The 21,505-nt window shown below is 37.7% G+C and overlaps 1 protein-coding gene and 1 pseudogene across 1 annotated transcript in view; both read left to right on the top strand.

The window, feature by feature from the left end:
* Positions 1-8,981, top strand: part of PURG (purine rich element binding protein G) — a 37,950-nt gene extending 28,969 nt beyond the window's left edge. The window contains exon 3 of the mRNA XM_032288285.1: positions 8,083-8,981. Within this exon, the coding sequence (XP_032144176.1) occupies positions 8,083-8,187 (105 nt within the window). The 3' untranslated portion in view covers positions 8,188-8,981. The remainder of the gene's footprint in view (positions 1-8,082) is intronic.
* An 8,411-nt stretch (positions 8,982-17,392) lies between these two features.
* LOC116558197 lies at positions 17,393-18,298 on the top strand (annotated as a pseudogene).
* Positions 18,299-21,505: the final 3,207 nt, after the last annotated feature.

The following is a 21,505-nucleotide window of genomic DNA, read 5'->3' on the forward strand; positions in this document are numbered from 1 at the left end:
CTGACCTCAAGTGATCCACCCACCTCGGGTTTCCAAAGTGCTGGAAGGATTACCTGCATAAGCCACTGTACCCAGTCAAGGATATTCTCCTTATAGTATCTCCATTATCAAAATGTGCTGGAAAGAATGCTTTACTTGTTTATCAATATGATGATGCCTCAGGAGCTTTTTTGCATTCTTAAAATTATGTAATATAGATCTGATGAACTCAGTTTTATTATTAGAAACTCATTTTGATCTGTAATTCCAAGCAAATATTATATAAATGAAATGAGTAGATACAATAAGAGCACCATCCAGATTGCATTTTTGTTCTTCCAAAAGTCCTAAATTGTTTGCCATGTTATGCAAAAATTCATTGAGATTCTGGGGAGTGGCAGAAAATTTAAGCAAAGATTACACTGTGATTCTAGGGAGCCATAGTAAATTGTGTACCGACAAACCTAAAGGGTGAATTTTGACTTTCTGCTATTGTCTTTTTCGAGATAATTCTACAGTTAACAAAAAGGGGGCTGAACTTCAACAAATAAAGGAGAGAATTGGGCTGGCCTTTGGCTAGTCCGCCCCCATTCTTACCATCTCCACCTTCAAGACCAAGGAGCTGCAGGAGCACGAAGATATCCCAAAACATTGTCACATACCAATAGCCATTTCTTACTTTTATAAAAAGTTAATATGGCTTTTTTTTTTTTTGAGACATAGTCTTGCTTTGTCACCTGAAGTGCAGGCTGAAGTGCAGTGTAGTGGGGCAATCTCAGTTCATTGGAACCTCTACCTCCCGGGTTCAAGCAACTGTCCTGCCTCAGCCTCCCAAGTAGCTTGGAATTGCAAGTGGGTACCACCATGCCCGGCTAAGTTTTGTATTTTTAGTAGAGTTGGGGTTTTGCCACATTGTCCAGGCTGGTCTCAAACTCCTGACGTCAAGTGATTTGCCCACCTTGGCCTCCCAAAGTGCTGGATGGCAGGTGTGAGGAACCATGCTGGGCCAATTTTCTATATTTATACAATTATTCAGCCAGAAAAAGAGTAGACATATAGTACCATAATGCTTATATCAGTTCAGTGGGGGAAAAAATGGTACCCTGAAGAAATAAGAAATGTAGCCAGAGAACGGGAGAATACCGATAAAGTTTCAGATTATTACCATTCTTGAAATACTTCTCATTCGCTTTTCTCATTTGTTTCACCTACCACTGAAATAGACATGCTTACTTTTTTCTTCAAGTTCCTAAGTTATTTTACCATGTTCATATTTCATTCTGATAATTCCAAAAATACTGAAATGAATCTTCTCTTTAACATGACCTACTTTAGTGTGGAATTTGGCCTAAGTCTTATTTCTCATACAAAAGCAGTTACATTTGAATTACCAAGAGAATCTCGTTAGTATAATTTAACCCAGAAGGGCAACTTGCAGTGCTGTCATACTAAGCCTCAAGGATATATCTTCTAAAGATTGATAAGCGCTTTTGAGCAATCGCTCAAAAGTGTGAATTAAGTCTCTAAACAGTTCATTATCATTTTGGTTGTAGTAATTAATTTTAATTAACTGCTGATAATGTTTGTTTCCAGATGAAAAAATGAGGATATGGTCTTTGCTTCCATTTGACTATGAATAGTGCTATCCATTTAATGTTAGGAAGGTAAAAGAGATCTCTCCCGGGCACAGTGGCTCATGTCTGTAATCCTAGCAGTTTGGGAGGCCGAGGCAGGTGGATCAACTGAGGTCAAGAGTTCGAGGCCAGCATGGCCAACATGGCAAAACCTGATCTCTACTAAAAATACAAAAATTAGCCAGGCTTGATGGCGGGTACCTGTAATCTCAGCTTCTTGGGAGGCTGAGGCAGGAGAATCACTTGAACCCAGGAGGCGGAGGTTGCAGTGAGTCAAGATGGTGCCATTGCACTGCAGCCTGGGCCTCAGAGAGAAACTCTGTCTCAAAAAATAAAATATTTTATATGGTATGGTTGCAAAAGAAGGAATAATGGTGGCTTAAAGGAAACATTTAATACACTTGTTCAAGAGCTCCAAAACATCACACTTTTTGGATTTAACTATCTTTTTTTTAAAAAAAGGAAAATATATTTCAAATACTGTACAGATTCCCATCTTGAGAAGAACCAGTTACCATAATATAGAATTTTAGAGCTAGAAGAGACTTTCAACATCCTCTAGTCTTACCTCCTCAGTATTCAATAGTTCAATATAATTATTGTCTTTTTACAGGTCGTAGCTTTCCTGCTCTAATTTCCAAAACAATGAAGAACGAGTAGTCCCCAGATCCCTTTTGTGTTTATGTATAACTGTCTTTTCATTCCCCTGATACTCCCCATATTCATGCTAATGATTGCAGCCATGAGGATTATTTCCCTGATTCATTATAGTCTACCTGATGCACAACTTTTAATGTAAATGCTTGGCAAAGGTAAAGATGACTCATTCAGAGTTTTAGAAGTAGTTGTAGTAATATTCAATTGTGTCATTGGTACTCTGGAAGACATATCATATGGGTTTTGCCATAGCAATTCAAGAGTGAGTTAATACTACCCTATTCAAGAGTAATACTACCCAATTCAAGAGTACCATTTCAAAAGTGAGTAATACTACCCTATTATTTAAGACATTGTAATACTACCTACCCCACTGTATGGGTGAAGCAAAAGTACACCAGCACAGCTTTTTGTGGGGGTTAGGGGTAGAAAACCGTTATGGTGAAGTTCTTTTTTCTCTCAGTCTAATTTCTCATTCATTCATTTAAATCAACAGATATTTATTTGGCCTGTGAATAAATAAGCCTTATAATTTGGCCTTAGAAATATGAGTTAATTATTTCTCTGGGTCTGGATAATATAGCAGACAACTAGATCCAGTCTTTGGCCCCAAAGAGCGTACAGTAGATACTCACAACATGGACAATTTCTAGATAACTGCCCAGAGAGCAGAGAAGATACAAGATTATTATAAACCCTGTGCAGCCCAACCACTGCACAAGCAATTTATTAACTTTGCCTTGCTCATTGGGATAAAGTGAGAAATAGCTGTTATAATTAGTTGTGAGGCTTTTTGGAAATGAAAACAGCTACAAAACAGCTGAATAATAGAAAACAATATTAAATTATAGGGTAGAAATGACTCTCATAGGTATGTTCCATATTTATGTCAACACCATAGGACCACTACCAGGGAAAATCTATTTTAGGTAAACACAATCGCCTAGCTTTTACAAAGTTAAGAAAATACCTGTGTGTATTAACAAGAAAAATTGTGGAATCTTGTATTATTTTGGGTATTACATGAGCTAAATATAGTTGGACTATCACACATACTATGAAGTTTCTATAAATCTGTAGCTTCTATTAAGAATTTCAGTGTTTATTGGAAATAGTTCTCCAATGTTTAAATGCTGAAACTATCCAAGGCTATTATTCACAAACAAGGGATTGTATTTCAATACTCAGAAACTGTAGGAAGGTTTGTTAAATAAGATGAATATCTATCCTATTACTAACCTGTCAGTATGTTGGATTTGGGGGAGTTATCAGTGATTTATTATGCCAGATCTTTTTTTATTTTAGTTATGTTTTTAAAATTTGTTAATTCAGAAGACGAAGTTGCCAATTTATATCCCACTGTATACCCTCAAAAGTTGAATTTATAGAATGGGCCATGTCTTTAAGATGCTTTTATATAGTCATTCTTTTTTTTTGAGACGGAGTTTCACTCTTGTTACCCAGGCTGGAGTGCAATGGCACAATCTCGGCTCATCGCAACCTCCGCCTCCTGGGTTCAGGCAATTCTCCTGCCTCAGCCTCCCGAGTAGCTGGGATTACAGGCACGCGCCACCATGCCCAGCTAATTTTTTGTATTTTTAGTAGAGGCGGGGTTTCACCTTGTTGACCAGGATGGCCTCGATCTCTTGACCTCGTGATCCACCCGCCTCGGCCTCCCAAAGTGCTGGGATTACAGGCGTGAGCCACCGCGCCCAGCCCCTATATATTCATTCTTATACCTAAGTTTCAGATGCTCAAGGAAGGAACCCATTTAGACAGTTATTTAATGTTCTGTGACTATGACCTAATCCTGATTTTAACATTAGTACTTTTATGTTCTTACCAGCTTTTACCGTAATTAAATGGGGCACTACACCACAGAGTTTAGCCTATGGCATAGTGGAGCCCAGGTCATCTGTCACAGAGAATCATAATCTTAACATTCTCTCTTTCCTCGGAACAATAGAATTTTGGGGTGGGGGAGAATATTAGTTTATAATGAGGCAACTCTAATTTTTTCACACTCAGAAGAAACAAAAATATTTAAAATTGAACTTTCTGTGCATTCCATTTATTTGCAAGTACATATTAATATGATTATTACATGAGTAAGCGATCTTTATTTTTATTGCCATCCCTGATTTGCCAAATTTAATAATATGGAGAACCTCCACATAGTTGCATATTATTTTATTTGTTCCACATGTTGGTGCTTTGTTCTCTACTGTCCTTTTGTCATTATATTATCTCTGAACATTTCCTTTTAGTGTTTCTATTTAGACTAAAGAAGTAGAAGCATGAAAATTAATAACCCATGCATCAGACATTTTTGCTGGACCTTATAGGAATGAGCAGTTAATACTAGAACCCTCAATGTTTAATACTGTTTTCAAACCTCGATTGTTACATATGTTGTCAGTTCAGTGATTGAAGACAATATGCATATGTAGACAAATAGATAAAAACAGGATAATTAAACCAGTGTGGTTTTCTTATTTTAAGAGAAAACACATATGACTTCTGTGCATTGCATGGCAGAGTATTACTATAATTTGCCTAAACAAATTATCATGATGTTTTCAGGTTTTATGGGAATGCTTTGACTATATAGTACTTGGATTTCAAACCTCATAATCACAAAGGCTCTTCACAGTTATTTAACACAAAAAAAACTAAGACTTTACTGTTTGTAGGAAGTATCATTTATCTTCTTGGTTATATTTGTGCTAAATTTATGAATCTATACTCTACCGATATGAAAAAGGTAAAACTGTACATGTTTTAAAGTTTGAAAAGTACCACTGTGCATTTTAGAAAAATATTCGGTAATTTGTGGCACTTTGGTAAAGGAGTGTGCAATTATAAAGGTTAATCCCATTTTATTTTGTTTTTCTAATTCCCAGCAATTATTCTTACTAGGCTTTAGAGACAAAACCAAACCCAATTTTAAGACTAGCACTTTTTTCCTGCTGGTAATTCCTGTTTTTCTAATTATATGGAACATTTAACTTAAACCATTCTTTGCAATGAGTTTTAGCTAACTCATTCTAACTTTAAAAGCTTTAATTTAAGAAACATTTTAAATTAATCCAGTGGTAACCAGAAGCATGTTTTAGGTATCATGATCACTTAGTCTTGTGCCTGATTTTAGTAATTTTCTGATAAAAATAACTAAATTCCTGAAAAAGAATATTCAAACATTTTAATTAGTTTTCAGTGGTCATAAATAATTGAGTAGTTGTTCATATAGTCATAATTTATCTAAAATCTGGAGCTGCCAAGACAGCTAAGTACGTAGCTGTGCTTAAAGCATACCCATATCCCCTAAAGACAAATGACAAGACTTGAAAGAAACAGAATTCTGTATTATTATGGTTATCACATATATATATGCTATTTTACATACATATATACACACACACACACACACACACACACACACATACACGTACATTCTATTAGCTTACCAGTATTTTACTGTCAAGCACCTATGGGTAGTAGAAGCAAAATACAAATGAATATAAATGCTGAACTTTAGATGTTGGCACCAATATAGATTATGCATAAGCTATTGCAATAAAAGATATTCATTGTGCCTGTACCTGAAGAATTTACCTTAGGTTTTCTCTGGCCTTGTTTGTTTAAGCCTGCATGATCATTTTAAATGTAAAGACAGCAGGATATATGAATGAATGAATAAAATGATGGCCCTGTTTGCCATGGGACTAAATCCTCTGTTGAATTATCTGTGGGGCATTGGCTGCTGTATATTACGTCATAAACTATATTGTTCACAAGCAACATAAGTCTTATATACAGATCACAGAATTTAGAAATTATACATCTTTCCCTTTCCCCACAAAATGAATTCAGAATTGACAATTCAAATGTATAATTTTAAGCTGCTAATTATTAAAATTTATTAATACCTTATGGATTGAAGATTACATGAAATAAAAGCTGCAAAAGAATGCTAATTAATAATATAACTCCATATACTATCAAACTTCTGATAGCATTGAGTTTCTTATAAAGCCTTAAAATATTTTAATGATAAATTAATTACCTGGAAAAGAAGGCACTTTATTACCTTGAACTAGCTATTCGTCTGTATAGAATATGTCAAAAATCCCTTAAATTATTCTTTATCCTTTTATAAATTTATCCTAGTTATATGTTTTTCTAAAGCTTCTTACAGTATAATGTATTAATTCAAACTACTGTAACTTAACAGAAACATTTTTAACATGATGTAACCAATGAATAATACAGAAATGAAATTCAAGAATAACAAAAATATATGTGATAACAAGACTGTTAGTCTAAGTTGGTCTACAATCATTTGAGATTTTTAAATGGTGTAAAATTTTAAGGCTTTTTCATTGAACAATTTTTAGACAGTTTTTATTTTTAAATCTTATTTTTAATTGGTACTACCTTGTCTTGAAATGTTGATCAAATGTAAAGGCAATTGTAATTATTAAGCCATTCCATTATAACTCAATTTTGTTTTAGTTGAGATTTTTTAGTGTACTTCTAAAACATTAAAACATCACTTTGTTTCTTTTTTGCTCAAGTCAGCCATACCTGGTGAGCTATCAAATTTAAATCATCAACATGGATATGCTGCTGTGTATAGCAGTTTCCTCTTCAGAAAATTAGTACCTGATTTAAACAAGGAATTTAGTTCAGCAGAAAAAGCATAGGATAATTTTTTCAAAAGGGTTCAACCCTCTCAAGTTAAACCTTAACATCTTTCTGACACTCATAAGGAATAGGCTTTTATCCAAGAAATTTTTTCAACAGTAAAATATTTCAAAGTGAGCAAACTCCACTTTCTTTTTTGCTCGAGGAGCAGTACACTTTTACAAAAACACATTTTTCTGTAAGTTGACTTATCTTTAAGTCATTCTTTGTGGTGGCCATTTTTCCATCTCTAATTTTGAATGTTTCACTAAATGTAAATGCAGTTTCACAGACAGTCTTATCATTACATGATATAGAAAGGAGTCCAGTTTATCAGAGGTCTATCCTTGTTAAGGGGAGACCAAACACAAATTCCATGTCAGTTGTTCGATTTGGTTCATTGTTTTCTTTCAAAAATAAGATATATTAACCCAAAGGTATGTTAATGTCATGGCATGAACAATCTTCAGTGTAGACCTATTGAGTATTTTGTGATGCTGAGTAACAGACGTTTCTCAACTCTCTGTGATGCTAAATATTTTCCTTAGAAAGTTTTGTTTAATGTTAGAGTGTTGTTCCGAAAGATGTTGGTCCTAGTGGGATTTTTTAAAACTTGGAAGACAAATAAACGCATGTATTACAAATATAGAAATGGTGAATTGTAAACTTACCATATAGTACTGATTTCTATTTTCAAAAATGTTTTGCTGTTAAATATATACAACATAAAATTGCTGCCGTACTGTAATTGAGTACTTTTTCCTAAATGACCCTGTTATCACTATTCCAGAATTAGAAGTTGGGCAGATACATGATTGATTCATGTGTCTGCATAGATGCTTCAAGGTATATTCTTCTCTTGGTGAGTAAAATTATATTTTCCTTGGCATCAATGCATTGAGATCTGAATATACCTGTATCTATCAATCCTTATTACACATTTCTTATACAGTAGCTTCAAATATGCCAAAATTGGCCTAGACACAACAAAAAATTGAGGGTTTGTTACATGCTTTCTAACAGAAAGGTTTTCATTGAGATTAATTATGGGTTTGTACTGTGAAAATAGTGGAACACCCTTGAAAACTTCATGTTTGCTAAATTAAAATTAATATTTTTTCTTTAGCTCACAAATTATCCCAAATCCAGAGAGAATATCAACCTTTTTCACTGTTGTCAAATCAAGCATAAGGAACAGCCCCATGATACTACAAAAACAGTTGAGGAATAAGGAATAAATCTCTTATGTTACACCTCAGAATAAAGGCATTCGGTGAAAGAAATGAACTGAAGTTCATCATGAATGCAAGGCCTCTGTACTTGACATTCCTCCACGGAAAGGAAGACAAGTATCAACACCACTGGCATCATTTCCAAACTGATCTTACGTGGAATAATTTCCACCACATTGAAGTACTTTTCGACTCTATCCGGTTTTTAGGTTTTGTTTTTTTAATTCATCAAGCTTTTCCGTTTTCAAACCACCATTTGTCAGCCTTGAGGTAGAGAGACGTATAGATTTGAAAATACTTTCTTAAGAGATCATGTAACTATATAACTCTGAATTTAAAAATTGAGGGGGGGAGGGATAATTTCAACCCACTGCCTCTTACCAGAAACATTTTTTTAAATCTGTAACTGCTTTAGTGTTAACAGGGTGCAAGGTGGTTTTTGTCCCGTATTGTTCTTAAAAGGTTCTCATTTATTGTGATTGTATTGTACTGTATGAAAACAAATCATAAATTGCCTTGTATTGTTTATAATAGACCATAACACGTACTACTCAGTTTTTATGTTCCAAGTTTTTCAGTGATGCATGTTAACAGTTAGGTCCTAAAATTCTGTGGTGCTAATTCTCCCATACCCAATGGTGCTTTTGTGGATGCTAACTGCACACATGCTGAACAAAGCTTGAAGTTTAAAACTTTCCTCCCTTCCTCTGTTTATATGAAGTAAAATAAAATAACTTGAATTTGTCTCAAAGTATCACTGACAATCTAATAAACTTGTTTATATGTGTGATTACTTTGGATTCTTAATTATTTTACGGAAAGCATCTCAGCTCTATTGGGCCCCAAAAGTTGATTTTGTGTTTATTTCATTATATCATTTGTGCCCCAAAATTTGTGGTATCTTTAGGAATTTAAATGCAGTTTGTCTGACTTACAAAATCATTTTTAGGTAGGATCTATAGAATAAAGACCTATCAGAACTGGAAATAAGTAAGTTGAGAAGATCAAAAATGTGCCAATACAGTCTATTATAGTGTGTTTTTCTATTTTGTAATTTATTAATAAGGTTTTATCACCTGGTGGAGCCAGGAGATAATATTTGCATGAAAACAAGTATGCCTTCAAAACCTTTACTGCAACTCAAATGACATTGAAAAGGCCATCCCTATATGCTGATATTAAAAGTTCCCCTCCTCATATATGAAAATAAGATCAAAAAAATTAAATTGGAATTTTCTAGGACAAACTGACATCATATGCCAGAATGTCATAATAGATAAACTCATGGCAATGGTTTTATTGGATTTTTAGCTTCTGCATCTATATTAAATCACAACAGAAGGCCAAGTGAACCTGCTAATATCTTCATGAGGGCAGAGGGCTGTTTCTCCCAAGCCAGAGATAAATTCAGTATAAAGGCACTATGTAAATTTGCATTCCAACCTTGGTACTTTGCCTAACTCTTGGGTAATGTTAAAAATTGAAAAGAAACAATAGAAACAAATGGATTAAAGCTCCTTGAGCAACAATCATTGACCTTAAATAGAAGATGATCAAACCTATCAGTCTAATAATCTAGCAGGTCTCATGACTGAAATGATATTCCCAACTACTATGGTTCTTTATTATATAAAGAACTTCAGGCACAGTAATTTTTGCCTCAAATAGTCATTAATTTGTGTCTAACTTGTAACATCAAAAAATGAAGTTTAAAGAATAGTGCCAATGTGAACCCTAAGCTCGCTTCTGTGACTATCTTAAATAAATGCAATATTTACTAAATCACAGCCTCTCACTAAAGATATTTCTACAATATATTTTTCTAACTACCTTAACAGCATTCCATTTTATGAAAACTGGTAAATAATAAATGTGCTACAAATTAATTTCACATTTTCTTCTGGAAGAAAAATCCATTTAATCTACATGAAAATATCTCTAATTTATACCCACAGTAAATCAGATTTCTATATTAATTTTCATCATTGCTTGACCCATCAAAAAGATTATCCTGAAAAATGCTTATCAGCTTTCGTTGGTAGTAGTGAATTTAAAAAAAAAAAAAACTTATCAACCTTAAATAACATGAATGTACCTTGTAAGTTTGGTTCCTCTGTAAGATGGTCCCTCTCTAAGTGAAAGCATTTTTTAATTACACAATTATATCCATTTTTATAGCTTTATTAGCATTATTTTTTGACAGTTGTCTTTTCTGTTCCTAAAACAGTAATTTTCCCTTAGAGATCTTATGCTCAAGGTATCCTCCCTAAATCCTTACAGGAAAGTATTTTGAAAAACAGACCCAATTTTCTTTCCAGTAAGGAAAATCTTCTATAATAAATTCCATGTACACTAAAAGCATAACAGTACTCAAATTAGGGAAGTAATTTTTCTCCTCAGGAATGGCTTTAAGTTTGCAAATGGCCAATAATAATAAAAAGCCAATCTGCAATCTACATCATTTCAGATTTGTCTTCATGCAGTCTTTTTTAAAAACTGTTGAAGTAGGTGAATACTGATTTGCACTAGGACTAAAGTTTTTTTTCTTACCTCCTACTTTGTCCTTCATCCTTGGCAGAGATTCAAGGGAGGTGAAAAGACTCTTGGAAAATAACTGAAAAGTAATACAATACACACAACATAAGAGAGTGGTAGTTCATAGGACCAAATAAATCATGAAATGCAATGAACTCAGAACTACACATATTCTTCCAAATTGTTCCCTTGTTACACATTCGCAAAGCAAGTTTCCTGTCATAAAAGACTTAACAAAAGACTGGCATGTGAAGATCAAAAGGAATGAATGAAAAGGCTGGCCCTCAGTTTTGTGTATTTAGAAGTTCAGTTTTTTTGTAACTAAGAAGACTTTGATGAAGGAAGAAGTAAAAAAGAAAAAAAAAAGGAAACTCAGTTTTGTTAGTTCATTCTGAGTGAATTCACAAGAGATTCCTTTTAGACAAGGTCACAAAGAAAACATCTTGAATAACAGATAGTCACTGGAGAAACCAATTAATTTACAACAAAAAATAAAGTGTTACACCTAGGGAGTGGTTTGGAAAGAAGCTGTGCATAAGAAGTGAACTTTGAAGTTTGCTTTTATAGTTTTTGAATATTACTTCATGATAAGCATGTATTATTTTATAGTTTATAAAGGACTTTTTTTTTAAAGGAAAGAAACCAAATGCTAGACAGACTAGAATACCTATATCAACTGGTCAGCACATTCTCTTTCCAGTAGGAAAATCTGCTTTTTTTTTTTGTCCGACTTTGTCACTGAGGTGGCAGTGCAGTGGCAGGTTCACAGCTCATAGGCTCAAGTAATCTTCCCACCTCAGCCTCCCAGGTAGTGTAAGGCCGGTTGCCTCGCCAGGAGCTCGGACTCGCCAATCCCTCTCCGTGCCTGAAAACTACGTCACCACTGCGCACTGGGCACCAAGCCCGCCATTGAAAAAAGCCCGCCAAAATTTAAAAGAAGTCCCGCCAAAACCTGCCCAATAGCATTTTGCCCCGTCCAGGTCCCACGCCCCCTGGGCAGCCCGCTCACCGGAAATACCGCCTACCTACCGAAAACAGCTTGCCCCAACCACGTCCTGTTCCCTCATAACCAATCAAGACACCCTCACTCGCGGTAAAACCACACACCTAGGGAAACCGTGCCGGACTTCTCTGGCCCCTGTTTCCCGGACCACAGAGCCTCGCCCGGGAGCTGGGAGCTGAATAAATTGGCGTTTAATTTTCTTATGCAGTCTCAGTTTCCTCACTTTTAAACTCGGCAATAACCCTTACAGTTAGGACCACAGGCACGTGGCGTTTCGCCTTTTTATTTTTTGTAGAGAGAGCATCTCCCTATGTTTCCCAGGCTGGTCTTAAAATCCTGGGCTTGAGCAGTCCTTCCAAAGTGCTGGAATTACAGGCATGAACCACTGCACCCAGCTGGAAAACCTACTTCTAAAACCTGATTAATGTCAGAACATTGATTGGCAAGTATAAAATCAGATAAAGGAAAATGACTAGTATTCATGAATAGATTATGATGGGTTTCATGATACAGACCTTCCAAGAAAACGGGAATAACCACATCAGCATATCAGCTCAGAGAACAGTCACCCCAAGTCAGAGATGGAAACTACTAACAAACCCTTATGCTTTAAATCTTTTTTTCTAGATTCCTTGTGACCCGCCATCTTTCAGTGTGAAAATTATTGCTTAATGATTAAGCCACATGTTATCTTGCATTTAGTATCACTTTAGGATTTTCAATGATAGAATATCGTTTTATAAATATCATTCATCATTAAGTATTATCATTAATCTTACTACATAATCATATCATTACATTATTATATAATCATTATTTTTATTTTGCTTGTTTATTTGTTTTTGAGAAACAGGGTCTCACTCTATCGCCCAAGCTGGAGTGCAGTGGCGTGACCATGGCTCACTGCAGCCTCAAACTCCTTCCCTCAAGCAGTCCTCCTGCCTTGGCCTCCCAAAATGCTAGGATTGCAGGCACAAGCCACCGTGCCCGGCCTATAATTTTTTATAATCATTATTATTAATCACTAAGTATTATTAATCATTCATTCTGATTCTAAATATCATTCATCATTAACAAAAGTTTTACATACAATAGCTTTCTGACCAAGACCCTTCTTGATAGAGATTTAGGGAACATCCAAATTCAGCAGAAGCAACTAATGAAATATCAAGATGCCCCCCTTAACCCTCCTGGTAGATCTTGCCTGTTAACAAACCATAGCAGCTGGGGGCCGGGCACGGTGGCTGACGCCTGTAATCCCAGCACTTTGGGAAGCTGAGGCGGGTGGATCACGAGGTCAAGAGATCGAGACCATCCTGGTCAACATGGTGAAACCCCGTCTCTACTAAAAATACAAAAAAAATCAGCTGGGCATGGTGGCGCATTCCTGTAATCCCAGCTACTCAGGAGGTTGAGGCTGGAGGATTGCTTGAGCCTAGGAGGTCGAAGCTACAGTGAGCTGTGATCATGCTATTGCACTCCAACCTAGGTGACAGAGCAAGACCCCGTCTCAAAAAAAAAAAAAAAAAAAAAAAGAAGTAGGCCATAGTATTTATTTTTATTTATTTAGTTTTGAGACGGAGTTTAGCTCTTGTTGCCCAAGGCTGGAGCGCAATGGTGTGATGTTGGCTCACCACAACCTCTGCCTCCCAGGTTCAAGCGATTCTCCTGCCTCAGCCTCCTGAGTAGCTGGGATTAACAGGCATGCGCCACCACACCCGGCTAATTTTTCGTATTTTTAGTAGAGACAGGGTTTCCCCATGTTGGTCAGTCTGGTCAAAAGCACTGGGATTACAGGTGTGAGCCACCACGCCCAGCCAGGCCGTAGTATTAATTTCAAACGGCCAGATACAGATCTAGAGTCTTTCTCAACTCAGCACTCTCCTGGCAGCTGCTCCCAGTTGACTACACTTAGCATGCAAGATTGACATAGTTGCCTTTCTGCCTTAGACACCCACCAGCACATACACATGCCATCTGTGTTAGGCTGGGTCCTCCAAGAAGCAGATGCCAAGATGGAATTAGATGTGCAAGAGATTTATTAGAGGAAATGCCAGTGAGGGAAAATGGAGAGGAGCCGGTGGAGGAGACATCAGACTCAGATGCAAGTCCGCCCCCTGTGAAGAAGAGAGGAGGAAAGGGGAGGGAGGTAGAAAGGAAGCTACTCCTAAGACTACAGTGAAATTATAAGCAAGTTTCAGCCAGGCCTAGGGGAGTCCTTGAGCCAAAGTCACTCTTCAGAAGAGGCCAGCATTTTGCAGGTTCAGCCTCCTTAGTATCCCTGTCACATTCATTTATTGGCTGGGAGCAGCCTAGGGGGAGCCCACGTGCAGGGCTAACATGACGATAGATTTCAGAGCATCACAGCTGGATCTGTGGACCAGTTAGGTGGAGACTTAGAGCTGTTCAGTGCCAGCAGGAGTCTGTGGTGGCCATGAAAATGCATCTCTCAGATTTCCTTCTACAGGGAACATAACTGACTCATGGTCTATTTCTGCATTCTGTGAGGCTGGCTTTTGGATGGTGTAGTATTCAAGTCCTCCTTACACCATCCACTTCCTTTGCTATGAAGTGGTTCCCTAGTTGGATGCCTGTATCTCTGCTGCCACTGCCACTCCGTTGATGTGCCCATTCTGCCAATTCTGAGGTGGCCAATGGCAGTCTGATCCAGGTCAACTGTCTGAGTCACTGTCAACTTGGTTGTTCAGTGCCTCTCTCATGATGGATGGCTTCTGGTGGACATTAACATGTGATACAAAACTCTTCACAGTCTGGGCTGGGTACGGTGGCTCATGCCTGTAATCCCAGCACTTTGGGATGCCAACGCGGGTGGATCACTTGAGGCCAGGAGTTCCAGACCAGCCTGGGCAACATGGTAAAACTCTGACTCTACTAAAAATACAACAACAAAAACTTAACTAGGTGTGGTAGAGCACATCTGTAATCCCAGCTACTTGGGAGGCTGAGGCAAGAGAATCACTTGAATCCGAGAGGCAGGGGTTGCAGGGAATCAAGATTGCATCACTGTACTCCAAGCCTGGGTGACAGAGCAAGACTCCATCTCAAAGAAAAACAAAAAACTTCACAGTCTGTGCCTGCTCCCTTATGTGCACCTACAAGCCTCTACTCCAGGCCTCTTAGACCCAATCTTCCAGTCCTTTTCTTTCCAGGCTCCAGGCAAGATAGCTAGGCCATCAGTCACTCCCCAGGAACTGTGAATATACTTACCCAGGCCACTTCTTCCATGCAAAGTAGATGACCAGGTGCACGGCTCATCTGGTGTATAGTCTCCTTTCTACTTAATTGTCCCCAGCATGCACCCACCCACATTATGCTGGAACTGAACCTTAGTTATCAGGCAGGGGAGATGAGGGCACCTACCAAGGGGAACATGCGTTGCCTTGTGAAGCAGGGGCCTCTGCAGCATCTTCTTATACAACAGAAGCACTACCTCTTACCAGAAAGGATGGGGCACTTTTGCAAGCCCAAAGAATTGGGAAAGAAGGTGGCAGTCTGTCCAGACAATATATTCAAGAGCCCCCATCTACATACCCTCATCCCAGTTTTTAGGGTCCCAAGATTTCCCAGGGTCCCAGGTATTCCCCGAATGCCCCACCCCCATCCCTGCCACTGCCAACCCATTCGTCACTGAATATTCAAACATCTAGGGGTCTCTGCAATTCTATTTCATCCTCACCTGTTCAAACGTGACTGCTCTCCCACACTACAGGAGGTAAGGGCCTTCTTGTAAGATGCCAAAAGAGGCTCTTGCCTCCCACACTTAGCCATTTAATGCTTGCTTAACTGCTCTCATTATCCCTTAACTAGCAGCAATACAACTTAGCAGTAAACAGCCAACAATTTTGCTGTCTTTGAGGACATTTTTCTCTCCATAACTTTCAAATGCTTCAATCATCACACCTGCAACATCTTCCCCCGCCCCACCCATCAGGACATCTTCCCAGATCACCATCAATGAAACCTTTCACCTTTCACTCACCACCTTAGGCTAGGGACTATCCACACCCCACCTATTGACCAAGTCAATATCCCCTTTGCCCACTGGAGGGTTAGTAGGTCAATTCAAAATCATAATCTTACCACCTGTTTTCTTGGATCATTCTTGGTACTACTTTTGCCAGCACAGGACATCGGAGAAGCAAAAGCCAAGATAGGATTACAGGTAGTCATGTAAGAGATGTACCAGGTCAAATGCTGGTGAGGGAAAATGGGGGGCAGGAGGAGGCTGGGTGAGACATCAGACTCCATGATGATCCCACCCTGTGAAGGAGTGAACAAAGAGCTTAGCTTGCAGCATTGCAAATAAAAACAATTCAGCAAGGCCAAAGGGAATGCTCAAGCCAAAGGTGCTTTGTAGAGGAGTCTTATGTCTTCAGAAATGGGCCTGCCTTAGTATGCTGCCATGAGCAGTCAATGGGAACAGTGCAGAGGAAGCAGAGTCCTGGCCTGCACAGGAATGAAGGTGAGAACACAGCAGTTTGTGCCTTTAGTTACTTACCCTCCCTGAAGTAGATCAGAGAGGCACATTCCCAAGGGCTGTCACGCCATTGCATGGAGGCATTTGGGATCACAAAGCAAATCTCGGCCATTAATGAAATGGCCATGCTTATTTTGCTTAGTTTGAAAGGGAGATAATTTTTATTCCTATACTCAAAATTGGGGGAAAAGAATCACCCTAATTAGAGTCTGAATTGATCATAAGTAATAAAGTAATATTAAAGTATCTTGATATGACATTTAATAGCAAAACTCTACTCTTCATTGTCGACAGTTCAATGAATAGTCCTCCAAATTAATTTATATAAATATATTAACATGTGAAAATAATTTTTTAAAATTTTTATATGTCCAAGTATATATATGTATGTATATCAATTAATTTGGAATATATATATGTGTGTGTACATATATATATATATATATGTACACACACATACATTTTGAGACAGAGTCTTGCTCTGTCACCCAGGCTGGAGTGCAGTGGTACAATTTTGGCTCACTGCAATCGCCACCTCCCAGTTTCAAGTGATTTTCCTGCCTCAGCCTCCCAAGTAGCTGGGATTATAGGCATGTGTCATCACACCCAGCTAATTTTTGTATTTTTTAAAATTAGAGATGGGGTTTGCCATGTTGGCTAGGCTTGTTTTGAACTCATGGCCTCAAGTGATCCACCCACCTTGGCCTCCCAAAGTAATTACAGGCATGAGCCACTACACGTGGCCTTAATTTATAAATAAAATGATGTTTTACTATGCCCAATTATATTACATCCAAATTGTTTTCCTTAACATTACATCTTTTGCTCCTCACACCTTTTTAAAAATAATACTTTAAAAAATTGATTAGCTGGGCACTTGTAATCCCAGCTACTTGGGAGGCTGAGGCAAGAGAATCACTTGAACCCGGGAGGCAGAGGCTGCAGTGAGCCGAGATCGTGCCATTGCACCCCAGCCTGGGCAAAAAGAGCAAAATTCTGTCTCAAAAAAAAAAATTAGCCGGGCATAGTCGTGTGTCCCTGTAATCCTGGCTGCTTGGGAGGCTGAGGCAGGAGAATCGCTTGAACCCAGGAGGTGGAGGTTGCAGTGAGCCGAGATCACACCGCCACACTCCAGACTGGGTGACAGAGCGAGACTCCATCTCAAAAAAGAAGAAAAAAGCGACAGAATGGGGAGAAGAAAGCAATTTCAAAAGATGAAGGAGTGATGCTGGTGAATCATCAGGCAACAGATGTGTGCACACTGATGATATGCCTTCAGGACAAAGGGCTGGTTGTTGCTCAGGGAGACTTCTTTATAAGACAAGGAAGATCTTATCGTGACCAACAGCAGCTGCTTCTCAAGAAGCACTTAGAAAATAATTACAGGAGCAGAGATTGAAAATGGATTGTTTTGTTTCCAGAAGGGGGCTTCCTCAGGAAGAGCGAGAAACAAGTCAGGCATTTGCCAAGAAAAATAACTTGCCATTTCTTACACATGTTACTCTGCCTAGGTCTGAGGCAATAAAAATGGTTTCAAATGCGCTTGTAGCACAACAGGAAAATGGAAGTCCAGCAGGAGGAGATGCTAAAGAATTAGACAGCAAATCAAAAGTATCCAGTGGATGAGAGATACAACGATAGCTTATCCCAAAGCTGAGCCCATGGATATTCAAACCTGGATCCTTGGATACAGGAAATCAACAGTCATACATGTACATTACAGGATCTTTCTAATTAAGTATGTACCCCTGGAGACTGATGACCTTACCAATTGGCTCGATTCACGGTTTATGGAAAAAGAGGACCCCTTATCACATTTTTATGAAACAGGAGCTTTTCCACCTTCCAAGGGCCATAAGGAAGCTATTTCCAGGGAGATGACCCTCAGCAACATGTGGATATTCCTCATACAGTCTTTGGCATTTTTGTCAGGCTGTATGTGGTACAACGTCATTCAGTACTTTTACCATTGCCTGTTTTAGGGATTGACTGGGACTTGTCAAGGTCACCACAAGAGTTCAGACTTTCTTTCATAAGTGTGCATTATTTTACACATGCCAATCAGAATATATTTTTTTAGAAAGCAAAAGAAATTCAATGGATGGATTAATATTTATCACCCTTTGGGATAGTTTAAAACTGTACTAAAATGAGGATTAGTAATAAAAAAATTGTTACATACTTCATATAACTTAAAATTCACTATTTGAAAGTGTGCATTTGGTTGTTTTATTAGATTCACTGTGTTGCGTAACCGTCACCACATCATCTAGAATGTTTTCATCCTTGCAAAAAGAAATGCCATATCTATTAGCATTAAGTCCCAATTCTTCCCCTCTCTCAGACTTTGTCAGCCACTAATCTACCATCTCTATGGGTTCCCTATTCTGGACATTACATATCAACAGAATCACACAATATGAGGCTTTCTGTGTTTGGCTTCTTTCAGGTTAACCTATGCTGTAGGATATACCAGTAATTCTTTCCTTTTTATTCCTTTTTATGAATAATATTCTATCATATGGATATATAGCACTTTCTGTTTATCCATTTATCAGATGAGCATTTGGGTTGTTTCCACTTTTTGGCTATTTTGAATAATACTGCTATGAGCATTCATACACAAGTTTTTACATATATTTTCAGTTCTCTTGGGTATATATGATACCTAGGAGTGTAATCTCTGGGTCATATAGTAACTCTAAGTTTAATTTTTTGAATAACTGTCAAACTGTTGTCTACACTGGCTGTACCATTGTATATCTCCAGCAGCAAGCTATTTATTTATTTATTTAGAGACAAGGTCTCAGTCTTTCACTCTTGCTGAATTGCAATGGCATGATCACAGATCACTGCAACCTTGACCTCTAGGGCTTAAGCAATCCTTCTACCTCAGCCTCCTGAGTAGCTGGAACTACAGGCATGTGCCACCATGCTCAGCTAATATTTTTTTTCTTTTGTGGAAACAGGGTTTCACCATATTGCCCAGCCTAGCCTCAAACTCCTGGGCTCAAGCAATCCACCCACGCTGGCCTCCCAAAGTACTGGGATTATAGGCATAACCTACCACACCTGGTCTATTTCTTATATTTAAAATATCTTGAGTATCTTTCTGTATGTAGACACGAATAAAATTCTTTTTAGTAATTTTATAATTCCATTGTGTGAAAGCATCACAATTTCTTTAACTAATCCCCTAATAATGGGCATTGCATTGTTCACAGATTTTTACGATGTCAACAAAGGCTATATTAAACATATTTTACACATATCTTAAATGAAGTGTCTTGGTCATAAAAGATGCATATTTTAATTGTTTTATTGTGGCATAAATGACATACAAGCCACTGTGCATATTTCAGATGAGCAATGGGTGTTGATTATGTATACAACCATGAAAACTTCACCACAATCAAAAGAATAAACATATCTTCAGGATCTAGGAGAATTTGAAATAATAATAAACATATCCATTACCTAAAAAAATTTCCTTCCCTCTGACACCCATTCTGATCCTATCACCAGGCAACCACTGACCTACTTTCCATCAACATAGATAAGTTTGCATTTTCTATAGTTTTAAATTGACTCATACAGTATGTACTCTTTTTTAATCTGGCTTCTTTTACTCAGCATGTTTATTTTGAGATTCAGCCATATTGTTGTGTGTATCAATAGTTTATTTATTTATATTATCCCATGGATATGGATATGCTGAATTTATATGGATGCTGAATGTGTTCATTTATTCATTTATTGATGAACATTTGGCCTAATTCGGTCTTTGGCTATTAAAAATAAAGCAACTATAAAAAGTTGTATTCAAGTGTTGTTACATACATTTTCTTTCACTTCTTTGGTGAACACCTAGGAACGGAATGACTGGATCACATGGTAAGTACATGTTTAACTTTTAAAGAAGCTGTCAAACTGTTTTCCAAAGTGCTTATTCCACTTTACATTCCCACCAGCAATCCTTCAACAACCCCTCTAATACTTGGTATGGTAGGCTTTTTAAATTTCACCATTCAAGTAGGATGTTGGGGCATCTCTTGTGGTTTTCGTGGGCATTTCCCTAATGACTAGGGATGTTGTGAATCTTTTCATACGCTTATTTACTATCAATGCATCTTCTTTGGCCAAGTGTCAAATCTTTGCCCATGTTTGGTTTGCACATTTGTTGATCGACTTGTTTGCATTTTAAGAGTTCTTGGTCAGGCACAGTAGCTCACACCTGTAATCCCAGCACTTTGGAAGGCCAAGGTGGGGGGATCACCTGAGGTTGGGAGTTCAAGACCAGCCTGACCAACATGGAGAAACCCCGTCTCTACTAAAAATACAAAAAATTACCTGGGCGCGGTGGCTCATGCCTGTAATCCCAGCACTTTGGGAGGTCGAGGCAGATGGATCACGAGGTCAAGAGATCAAAACCATCCTGGTCAACATGGTGAAACCCCGTCTCTACTAAAACTACAAAGTAAAAATTAGCTGGGCATGGTGGCGTGTGCCTATAATCCCAGTTACTCAGGAGGCTGAGGCAGGAGAATTGCCTGAACACAGGAGGCGGAGGTTGCGGTGAGCCGAGATCGCACCATTGCACTCCAGCCTGGGTAACAAGAGCGAAACTCCGTCTCAAAAAAAAAAAGAATATCAAATAATTCTAACACAATCTGTTGGAAAGACTACTCATTTCCATTGATTTACCCTTGCGTCTTTGTTGAAAATCAGTTGTTCATATATGCATAGCTCTATTTCTGGACTTTCTATTCTATTCCATTGATATATTTATATATCTGAGTGCCAACACTCCACTGTCCTGATTAAACTGTCTTGAAATCAGGAAGCATTAGTCTCTCAACTTTCTTATTCTTTATAACGTCATTTTGGCTATTCTAGGTCCTTCACATTTCCAAATGAATCTGAGTCAGTTTCCCAATGTCTAAAATAAAGCCTGATGGAATTTTTGAAGAGATTACTTTCAATCTATATATCCATTTGGGGAAAATTGAGATTTTAACAATTTGAGTCTTTTGACCCATGAATGTTATCTACCTCTCCATTTATTTGGCTCTTCTTTTTATCTCATGAACTGTAGTTTTAAATGTACACATCTTGCACATCTTTTTCCAGATATGTTCCTAAATATTCACAATTTTGATTTTACTATCACTCATGTTTTTATAATTTTTCTTATTGTTCATTGCTATCCTATAAAAATACAATTAATATTTATATATTTTATATACAGTTGATTTACTTTTGTATCTTGCAAACATGTGAA

The sequence above is a fragment of the Sapajus apella genome, unplaced genomic scaffold, assembly GCF_009761245.1.
Source record: "Sapajus apella isolate SASKATOON/1434 unplaced genomic scaffold, GSC_monkey_1.0 scaffold21, whole genome shotgun sequence".
NCBI lineage: Eukaryota > Metazoa > Chordata > Mammalia > Primates > Cebidae > Sapajus > Sapajus apella.